Here is an 11,906-nt window from a genome sequence, read left to right on the forward strand (position 1 = left end):
AGTAGTTTGCCAAAAGTCAGGAACCAACTCCATCCTTTACATCTCTTTTCCATGTGACCTTAAGCTCGGTCTCTGTCTCATGTCATCCATAAAATGGAGTTGATAATAAAATCTACTTCATAGAATTATTGTGGTGATTGAACTGACAAGGATAAAATGATTCAAAAGGTGACTTGCATTACACAAACTTTCAACAAACATTAACAATTGATATACTACCTTTTAGGATTAAGGAAAACAAACAAAAAAATCAATTTTCTAAGACAGGGAATGGGAAATATTACATTTGCACATGAGACTGCATGGTTTTCCAGTGGTATAGGATGTAAGATTTTCTCTCAGAAGCTATGACAGTTGTAGCTGTCACCACTCTCTGTCCTTGATCCCTAGTCCAAGATAAGTTTCCAAGAATAATTACTTTCTTTTATCCCACAGCAGAAAGACTGGGGATTAGAGCTAATTTGCCTATTTATTTATCTTGGCTGAGGGATTGGAAAGGAAAGTAATGGTACTATAAAATTCTCACTGGATAACCTAGATTACCCTGTGTTGTGGCATCAGTTCCCACTCATCTGTCCAGAGTTGTCTGTCTCAAAAGGATTATTTTGCGATTTCTGCTGCAAATTAAGTGTATCTATTTACTTCCTGGACTCCCCTTATTCCTTAGAATATTAGTCCTGGAAGACAGTGTTTAGTTTATTACCCATTCTCTTACCTTTCCTTGTCATCTCTGCCCTCCCTCCTCCTACACCCCCAACTACTACCACAGGCATTTAATCAGGGGTAAAAGCAAGATCCAGAAGATGGTAGATTACCTACTTAAGTGGCAAATTGGGATTTGATCTCATGTTTGTCTGATGCCAAAGCCCATGATTTTAACCACTAGGATATATAGCTTCTCTTTTAAAGCAGGGGAGCAATTAGGATGGGATTGAACAATTAGGATTGGAGTAATCAATACGTAAAGTCAAGAGAACTATTTAAGATGCATTTAGAAGAAATGGAATCAAAGCCCCGTGCAAGCACACCATGGTAGACTTTCCCAGAACAGTTTAAGCACTATTGAGTGTTCTGCTTCTCTATGGAAGTCAGATTATATGAGTATTTGCATGTTCTTCTATTACTGACTTTGTTATGAACCTGACAAAAGCCACTACACCCTTGACTCCATCTCTGGTGACTTAAACCTGTGGCTCAGAGGCTTTTTTGGCACAATAATCATCTTTATAGAACTTCTGAGACTGGACTGGAGTAAAGCAGGGCCAGTGAGTCAGTCTGTTTTAGCTGGGTTTTTCTATGGTAACAAAATACCCTCATGACATCTAAGTAGCTTACTACAATAGAAGTTAATTTTTCCCTTAAGCGCCATGTCTACCTCAGGAGAGTGAGGGGTTCTGTTTTACCTATTCTCATTCTAATCAAAGACCGGTTGAGAGATCACCATCTAGAAAATCATTTGTTGCTGTGGCAAAGGACAGAAAAAGAGAACTCTCCAGGGTCTAGAATCAAGAATAAATGTTCCAGCCTAGAAGTATACTTGGTACATTCACCTAAGGATCACTGACCAGAGCTAATCAAAGGGGCCACCTAACCACCAAGGAACTTGGAAGTGCAATCCTACTGTATGCTTAGAAGGTGAAGAGCTAGGGCACCTGGGTGGCTCCGTGGGTTAAGCTTCTGCCTTTGGCTCAGGTCATGATCCCAGGGTTCTGGGATTGAGACTTGCATCAGGCTCCCTGCTCAGCGGGGAGCCAGTTTCTCCCTCTCCTTCTTCTCCTCCCCCTGCTTGTGCTCTCTTGCTCTCTCTCTCTGTCAAATAAATTTTTAAAAATCTTAAAAAAAGCTGAAGAGCTAGAAATATTAACTAACAACATTAATGACATCATGACATCATTCCTATTGATGAGCTTCCGAACAGTTAGAGCTGTTCACACATTGATTTATCTTTGAATTGACAAAAACCTTCCCATCAGTGTAGGGTTCAGGTAGAGAATGAACAGTGGTCTTACATACTATAGAACAGATTTCTAACTGAGCAAGGGATTGACTATAACACAGTTTTGCAATTTTTGCTTTGTATATGCCACCAGTATTTTTATTACATAATCTGTATTCTTCAACAAAATTTCTAAAATGGCCTTTTCTGAGGTCATTATATATTTACAACTCTTTTCTTATTATTACAATTATTTACTTTATGTTTAAGTACTTTAAAGTTCTTAGACTATCTTAGTAATTGTTATGAAAACATAGAAGTCTCCTAGCCCATGTCTGTGGCTCATCAGTATCTCTACCTATACTTCTGCTTGAGAACCTGAAGATTAGAAATTATTACCTCAAAGATATTGTTCAAACTGAAGACCCCAAGATTCTTTGGTTATTAATAAGCAGAACTTGGGAGAGAAAGAAAGATTTCCTGAGAAAGAGGCTTTAATGAAAAAATAATAGACTCTGTGTGTGTGTGTGTGTGTGTGATGGGCAGATATTCAAGAAGATAATTTTGACAATACTTAATATGGATGTGTATGTATTATATATTTTAATATATGTATGTTTATTTTATTAATTTTTAAGATTTTATTTATTTATTCACGAGAGACACAAAGAGAGAGAGGCAGAGACATAGGCAGAGGGAGAAGCAGGCTCCAGGCAGGGAGCCTGATGTGGGACTCGATCCTGGGTCTCCAGGATCACACCCTGAGCCAGGGGCAGTTGCTCAACCGCTGAGCCACCCAGGCGTCCCTATATGTATGTTTAATAAGAATACTAGGAAGTTACATTTTGGTGAGGCTGCATTAGGACTTTAATGTGGTGCTAAGGAATTACTAGTTATATGGTAAATATAAGGTGATAATAAGATGTCAGGCAGGCAAGAAACAGCCTACCAAGAAGCAAAGAGTGGAGTTTACTCTTAACAAAAGTTTCTGGACACCTTTTATTCAGTGCCAGAGACAAGAATAACTTCATATAACCAGAGTATAGAACAACAACAACAAAAAGAAAGTAGGAAAGTAGAGTTTTCTGTATGATATAAATATTTTTATATTACATTCAGGACTTGTGAAGTAAGGAAACATTGATACTTGACCAAGTATGACCCTTTGACAGCCAATAATAAACTTTTCTGTTACATATCAAAGATGGTTCTATATTTTTAAGATGTTTTATGTTTGATATTTAGTAGTTTGTCTATGAGAAGCCTAGGTATTATGTGCTTTTTAAAATTTCATCTTGTTTGGGCAGCCCCCATGGCTCAGTGGTTTAACACCGCCTTCGGCCGAGGGCGTGATCCTGTAGACCTGGGATCGAGTCCCATGTCAGGCTCCCTGCATGGAGCATGCTTCTCCCTCCACCTGTGTCTCTGTCTCTCTCTCTGTGTGTCTCTCATGAATAAATAATAAAATAAAATATTAAAAAAATAAATTTCATCTTGTCAGGGTTTTCTGAGCCTTTTGGTTTTGTGGGTTGATGTCTTTCAGCAGTTTTGGAAAGTTCTAAGCCATCATCGCTTCAAAATTTCTTCTCTGCACAATTGGCTTCCACTTTTTCCTTCAGGAAAAAAAAAAGATCACATGCTGTGATCTGGCTTTTTCTTTTTTCATTCATTATATCTTTGTTCCTCAGATAGAATATTTTATCAGTTTTTCTTTGAGTTCATCTATCCTTTTCCTGCTATGTCATTTCTACTGTGAAGTCCACCCAATAAACTTTTTATTTCAAGTATTTTATGATATGTATATTTTTTCTAGACTTTTTACAAGTTCTCTCTTGGAGTTTCTTCCCTTTCACTAGTTATTTCTGTCTTTTCCTCCATTTTGTTATCCTGGTTATGATTGTTCAATGTCTTTGTTAATTCTAACGTCTGGGTCAGCTGTGGGTCAGTTTCCATTGGCTGTTGTCTTTTGTCTAGACATCACATGTTCCTGCTTCTGTGGATGTCTTGTAGTTTTGCACTGTGGGCCAGACATGTAGAAAGGAATTATACAGACTAAAGAAGAAAATATTTATCCCCTACTGAAAAGCTGTCTGTGTCAGGAATTTAGGGTGAGGGGATGGTTTCTCTGGTTAGAATTAAGCTAGGTTTGGGTTAAGTTATAGCTCTAGTTAGTTTTAATTCATCACTGGCTTTCAGAAGTGTTGAGGTACAAAGGATTCCTCCTTCCAGCCTGGCTTGGTATCCAAACATCATGTAACTGCAGGATTCTGCTCAGCTCCTTGGTCCTGCCTCAAGATTTCCGTGCCACTGGAGATCTCTCATTGACTCTCACCCTGGATCCAATTACCCACATGCTGCTGAGCACCGGATACAAGTCCTCAGGTTGGTGGATAGTGAGGACTCGATGTGTATCTGGGGCTCCTTTGTATTCAATATTCCACGTTAGTCCAAGATTGCTAAACATTCGGCCAGTTTCTCTTTTGACCTCTAAAGTCTCCCACCCAATGACAGGTCTGCTCCCTCACCTGTTCCCTGAGATTAAAGCCTCTCTCTAGTCCTCGCTCATGTATGAAAGGCTTATCCATCTCCAAGATTTAATTTCCCTCAGTTTCTTTGTGTCCTCAGTTCCCCCATGGGTTTAAGAATATACCTAATTGTGTAATTTAGCAGGTGTTTTTTTCTTTGTCATAGGGAGAACTATGGTCATTTATGGTCGTTCCTCTCATAAGCAGAAGCAGAACTTTGAAGTTCTGTTTTTTTAAAATTTCATTTCATTTCATTTTTTAACAAAGATTTTACTTATTCATTTGAGAGACAGAATGAGAGAGGGAGAGAGCACAAGCAGGGGGAGTGGCAGAGGGAAAGGGAGAAGCAGGCTCCCCACAACAGGGAACCCAAGGCAGAGCTTGATCCCAGGACTCTGGATCATAACCTGAGCTGAAGGTGGCTGCTAAACTGTCTGAGCCACCCAGGCGCCCTGAAGGGCTGCTGTTTTTGAAATCACTTGTTAGTTTTTTTTTCTGATTATAAAAATAACAATTCTTTGCAAAATTCCAGAAAGTCCAGAAAATTGAAGAATACTTTATTAATATACATTTTCATGATTTTGTTTTTTTTTTTTTTCATTTTCATGATTTTGTAAGACTACCCTAATCCTCTCTGATTTGCTTCACTTTCAAAGTATTTGAAAGTATTTGGTGTTCAAGTGGGAAGAATTTTACTTTCTCTTCCAATTTTCCATGCATCCTTCAGCCTTCAATATTCTTGCTTGCTTCTTGGATTTGGCTTGTTCATTACTCTCCTTTCACATGCAGTTTCTGTGATATGGAAGATGAACTGCATCACCCAGTGAAATTTAGTTTTGCAGTGTCTTTTCTTCAGAAAGTATGCTCTTTTTGGTACTCAGAAAATAAGGGACATTATGACCCCCCAATCCTCAGGACTCTCGTGATGAGATGGCGTTGGTGGTTGGCAGAGACTAGTTGATACATTAATTTCCTTCATTGTATAGCATTCAATTAGAAAGCTATTGAAAAATGCTCATGGGTGCACTTGGATGGCTCAGTTGGTTAAGCCTCTGACTTTGGCTCAGGTCATGATCCCAGGTGGAGCCCCGCATCCAGCTCCCTGCTTAGTGGGAAGCCTGCTATTCCCTTCCCTTTGACCCTCCCCTCCACCTGTGTTCTCTTTCTCTCTCAAATAAATGAATAAAATCTTTAAAAAATGTTCATGGAAATATCACATCATAAGACAGCTTTGGAAGTATTCAGGTTTGTGGAAAGGATCCTCTGAGAGACACAATGAAACTTAGTGATCCTTTGTTGCCAAAAGAGGAAAAGAATGAGTCCCAAGCTACACATAGAGCGGCACATTTCTCCTATGATACAGGGTGAGGGAAAGACACTAAAAGAATAAATAAGACAAGTATTGTCAGATAAAATAAATGCCTTTATTTTATAACATATAGCTCTTATCCTCCTTTTCAATCAATATCAGTGACTAAATTTTGTCAAGTTCATGTACTTATTATTATTATTATTTTTTACAGCTGTCAAGGTAGTTGTGTGGGACTCTTCTATCTTGTAAAATAGGTTGCTGTGGAGTTTCCTTTTGTGCATGAGGACTGGACTCTTATTGACGATGTTACAGCAGACACATGCTGCCTGATGGTAACGGGTTATGTTTGGTAGACTTGAACTGTTGTTCTCATACACGAAATGATATTGGTGTTTGATACATCTAGAGGTGAACTTTAACCTTGATATATTCTTTTCTTCTTTATTAAATAAATTGTAATCTAGCTCATCTTAGAAATAGTGGAGATAAAGTCTTAGCATAACAATAAAAGAATAATAATAGTTATATGCATTTCATGTTTTTTCTGACCATTTTTATATTTATTGTCCAACCTGATAGTTGTGTCAATTCTGTGAGGAAGATACTTATATCCTCATCTTTTATTTGTTTTATTTTTAAAATGTCATTTACTTATTCTAGAGAAAGAGAGGGGGAAAAGGGGAAGGGAGAGAGGATCTCAAGTAGACTCTGTGCTGAGCACAGAACCCTAGAGGGAGATTTGATCTCATGACCCTGAGATCATGACTTGAGCTGAAACCAAGAGTCAGACGCTCAATGGACTGAGCCACCCAGGCTCCTCTCCTGGTCTTTAATGGTGAGGAGACTTGAGTGCATCAAAGACTTGATGCAAAAAAAGAAGTGACTAGCCTGAGACCACAGAAACTTAACAATAGAATTGGGTCAGTACCACCCAAATTTTGCTTTATCTACTTCAAACATATCACTGAGTTAGATCAGGTTAGTATGAGAGGGGTGCTTCGAAAGGCAGGATTGAGAATAGATAAAAATCATTGTAATGACATCAGTTCAGCTTTATTTTTAAATGATGATCCAAAACAGGTTTCTGACTCCATTTTTTCCTCTTCTTCCTTCTCATTTAGCTTTTATTTTCTTATCACAAAGGTTACTCACAGCCAAATAGCCAAATGAAAAGTATGGCTTGATTAAGAATCTCTTTTGTCAGTAATTTGTGTCTAATGTTTTTAGCTTTCCCATGGGCTGTTGTAGAAAATGGTAAATCTGGTTTAAATGAAACCTGATCCTGTTAATGGTTTAATAGCAGCTGCCACAGGGTTATGGTATTTTTCAACAGATGCTTCTGTTTCATTTAAAACATAAACTAAGTCTTGGAATATTTACATAAATCATATAAAATATGCCTACAGACTTTTGGCTAAATATATTGCTATAAAATAGTCTTAGGGAAGTCCCTGTCTTTGCCCATTTATAGTTATTCACATAGAATTTTAAAATGAAACCCAAACCTATACTCTATTTTTAAAAAAAAGGATTATTCATGTCTCGCACTTTCCTAAAATTCTTTTTTAAAAGGTCAAAGCACAAGCTCCATCTCTACAACTGGGGACCGGAATGATGGTTTGGTCAATCTGATCATTTCATTCATCTTTATACCTAGCACTGTTTATTGAACACCAACAAACTGATAACACAGTGATGTATATTATAGTGTCTATTGAAATAAACGGGATAGTCAAAATAGGACACTATTTTTCCTTAAAGAGGTAGACCTTGTAATAGTAATTCAAGCTATCATCATGCCTGGGGTTAGTTTCTCTGGAGTATGATAGTTTTTTCAACCATTTTTTTTTTTTTTTTTGAAAAGCATTTCTTCCATATGAAGCGCCGTGCTGGGTACATGAGCACTACAAAGATGAGTGACAGGAGAGTAAAACAATGATCGTGACAACTGATAGAAGTAGTTATACAACAGAAGTACCAGCTCAAGCAAAAAAGGGCTGAACGTACAGTATATGGTGTTAGGTTAACTTATTACAAGATTGATTCCCAAAGCTCATAAGGTGCAGAATCTTAAATTGGCAGCATCAAATTTGTCCTGTTTGGTTTACATATTCATGATGCCATGGTTGCTCAATTCCTTAAACGTTGTGCTGTGCTCATCATAGGAAGCTATGTCATGGGCCACTATACAACCCAATTACCATTATCACTGACTATGTCCCTTATGCGGTGCTGTTAGTTCCTGTGACTTACTCAGTCCATAACTGGAAGCCTGTGTATCTCCCACTCCCCTTCACCCATTTTGCCCATGCTCTCATCCCCTTCCCCTCTGACAACCATCAATTTGTTTCTCTGTGTTTACGGGTCTGATTCTGCTTTTTGTCTCTTTATTCGATGGTTATTTGTTTTGTTGTCGTTGTTGTTTGTTTGAGATTCCACATATGTGAACTCATATAGAATTTGTCTTTCTCAGTCTGATTTACCCACTGGCTCCATCCATGTTGTTGCAAATGGCATGATCTCATCCTTTTTTTTTTAAAAAAAATTATTTATTTATAAGAGAGACACACAGAGAGAGACAGAGACAGGCAGAGGGAGAAGCAGGCTCCATGCAGGGAGCCCCATGTGGGACTCCATCCCAGATCCTGGGATCACGCCCTGAGCCAAAGGCAGACGCTCAACTGCTGAGCCACCCAGGAACCTCTGATCTCATCCTTTTTATGCCTGTATAATATTCCATTATATGTATATATCTCATCTTATGTATTTGTTTCCCAGTGGGCTCTTAGGTTGCTTCCATATCTTGGCTATTATAATAATGCTTCTGTGGAAACCAGTGTGAAATTCCTTCCTCCCCGCCCCACAAAAAAAGAGAAATACCATGTGATCTAATGATTTCATTACTGGGTATTTACCCAAAGAAAACAAGAACACTAATTTGACAGAATATATTCCCCCCCCCTTTTGTTTATTGCAGCATTATTGACAATGGCAAATTTTTAAGGGCAAAAATAGAAGTAAAACCCACTTTTGGGAGCACCTAGGTGGTTGGGTGTCTGCCTTTGGCTCAGGTCATGATCCTGGGGTCCTGGGATCGAGTCCTTCATAGGGCTTCCCACAGGGAGCCTGCTTCTCCCTCTGCCTATGTCTCTGCTTCTCTCTCTGTGTCTCTCATGAATAAATAAATAAAATCTTAAAAAACCCACTTTTTACTTAATTCTAAATAATATATAAACTTCATTGACTATAGCACGTTTCTATGTATAAGTATCTTAACGTTCCCTTGTCTTGATATCTTTTCCCAGGTACTCCCTCCTAAGAAAGATGTGAAACCCGGCATGGCTTTCTTGTTTGAACTCTGTCTCCTTCGTGGGAAACATGTTTCTTTTGAATGCGTTATGGGCTGGGCAGCCTTCCCTTTGTGTGATAACAACTTTGATGTAGTGGAGGGAAAATTCAAGTGTCCCCTTCTCCGGGGACATTATGACCAGACACTTGACAACTTCAAGAAAATGGAAGATTTGATTTGCCTGGACTTGGACCACTGGCTGTGCAATCTCTACTTTCAGGTTTGTAATATGATTTTGTAAGTGGAAAAAGAACTTAGAATTTTTCTAAAGCTCTTATTTCTAGCCTTCACCTTACTTTTGGGCTATTGAAAATTTCAATAAGTATCATAAATCTGTAAAAGCAATCACATCCTAATGCTTTCTTGATACTGATTAAATTGATATCTACAAATAAGGAATACAATTCTAGAATGGGCAGAAATCTTAAAGAAAATTTAATTCAACCTTCTGAGTCATGAGTGGCCCAGAAAAGGCACCCAAGTCCTTCAACTCTCAGTTTACAATCTGTTTCTGCTGGAGCTGATCTTTCTCACCAGCTTGGGTATAAGGCTATGTTTCTTTATCGGAAATACTAACTGAGCTACTATTGTGTGTTGGGCAATGCTTATTCTAAGGATACACGAGAGGTTAGATATAGTCTCTGCCTTCTGGATGCTTGCCATTTATTTGATGAGACAGGCATGTGCTCATAAAAAAGATAATTAATGACCCACATTTCCACAGGATAAAATGGCCATTATCACTTCAAAGCATGCTGTCTTATTTACCACAAAAATTAAAAACAAAAAACACTCCAAAAAAAAAAAAATCCTTGGGCACATACCGTTTATTGGTATATATTTGGAGATATATTTTCTAACCAAGTTTTTTTTTTTTTAGCAGAAATGTCATTGCATAAATTCATTCTAAGCAAACACCATGGAAAATAAAAAAAAAATGGCAGCATACATTAAGTTTAAAGCATTCTAGCACAACTTTAGTCTATTTCTGTCCTAAATGTCCAAATCTATTCTTCCTATGATGTCTTTCCACAGTGCCTGTAACATAAAATGCTATTTTTTTCTTGCTAATTTACATGTGTGACTTTTCCCAGTCTGTGTGTATCTCTCTGTCTAGCTAACTGACAAGGTGGCTCTCAATCGATCTAATCTAATCTATGTATGTATGTATCTTATCTGTCACCATCATCTATCTACCTATGTGATGGAACTATCAAATATGGACATTTCCAGGAAACAGATAGAGTTTTGGGTTAAAAATCATCAGCTATATATCTTTCTTGTGTGATGGGCTTCCTGTTTCCTATATATTTTAAGTTGAACCTGCTGGCATTTTTTTTTTCCTTTTAGCGAATTCCATTAAAGTGTTTTGCTGAAATATTTTTTTGAGATATTATAGGTTCCTGTTAGGAAAATAAATCTAAATCTAAATCTAACTATGGCCTTTCTACTCATTCTGAAAATAGTGCCATTCTGAGGTAAATCTGACTACATTGGGATCATTAAAGAAGCTTTTAAAATCCCATGCTCAGGTCCTGTTCCTAGAGATTTCGATTTAATTGTTTTGAGGTCAGGCATTTGGATCAGAAGTTTTTAAAAGTTTCTAAGGTTTAGAAATACTGATATAAATACATTTGAAAATGAATCCAAAAGAGTTATTAAACAATCACCCAAATTTTGAAGAAAACTATAGATAGCCCATAACATAATATTTAACAAGTTGGTGACTTGAATACTGTACCAAGAAATCAAAATTAAATAAAAATAAAAAATAGAGTCATAAAAGAAAATAAATTTTATATAGGTTTACTACCTAATGTGAAAGACATTTAAAAAAAAGATATAATTTTTTTTACCAATTGTTACCTAAAACTCAGTGGTCTGTAAATTATAGCAAGGAAAGTCAGCACAAATTATATAAAAGATCATTTAGGTAGTACTTGTATTGCTTGTAAAGATATAAATTCATTACAGTGGTTGTAATTGTCTACTAACTTTCTTATTTGGTAGCACATCTTCTCTCTCTGTATATTTCATGAGGCAAGGGGTTGGGGGGGGTAGTGTGAATCTTACTAATGAAAATAGTGCCATTAGTCAAGATATGATTTTTTGATTGTAAGGTAGAATAAATAGGAATGTGTTTGCTTCTCTTTCACGAGCATAAAATCGAAATTTGCTTATTTTGAAGCCCGATTTTCCTCTTACGTGAAATTCTAAAATATTAAGATTTTTCCAATGTTGAGTTTTCTCAAATGCAATTTTTAAACATGTAAATGTAAGTTTTGAGTAGCACTTTTTGGAGTTACTCAGGAAAAAACATAGCTTGAAATAGGGCAGAGAAAAAATAGGTAAACCAGCTACTGGAACAGAAAAGTGGTTTCTATAATGCAGCCTTAGAAGAGATCGAAGGAAATGAGATAAATGATGATCATTTCCCTCCCATGTCTGTTAGTAGGAGGAAAGTGCCACACTCACAACGGGGCTGGTGGAGCCAGGGCATGTGGCTTAGCCATGACCTCACATGTCCTACGGTGTTATTAGGCATAGAATCCTGGCTCCCACTTCGAGTGTAGACATAGGAGAACAGATCTGATTCACCTCCCATAGAGTGTGTGAAAGAATGCAAGAGGAGAAACCATGAAAGCAAGATAGTCTTTAACTTCTTCCCAGAACAAGTTCCCCACTTTTCTAAATATTTCATTCCCTGTGTCATTGATGATTTCCACCAAGCCCTTAATTATTAAAATTGTAAACATAGAGAAAAGTTGAAAAAAAAATTGAACA

At 37.3% G+C, this 11,906-nt stretch overlaps 1 protein-coding gene across 3 annotated transcripts in view; it reads left to right on the forward strand.

Annotated features, from left to right (window-relative positions):
* The window catches only part of LOC140626176 (orofacial cleft 1 candidate gene 1 protein-like), a 187,607-nt gene that overhangs the window by 128,768 nt on the left and 46,933 nt on the right, over positions 1-11,906 (forward strand). For all 3 annotated transcript variants that reach the window (XM_072813781.1, XM_072813780.1, XM_072813782.1), the window contains one exon: positions 9,079-9,342. In XM_072813781.1, coding sequence (XP_072669882.1) covers positions 9,079-9,342 — 264 coding nt within the window. The remainder of the gene's footprint in view (positions 1-9,078; positions 9,343-11,906) is intronic.

This window comes from Canis lupus, chromosome 37 (genome assembly GCF_048164855.1).
Source record: "Canis lupus baileyi chromosome 37, mCanLup2.hap1, whole genome shotgun sequence".
Taxonomy (NCBI): Eukaryota; Metazoa; Chordata; class Mammalia; order Carnivora; family Canidae; genus Canis; species Canis lupus.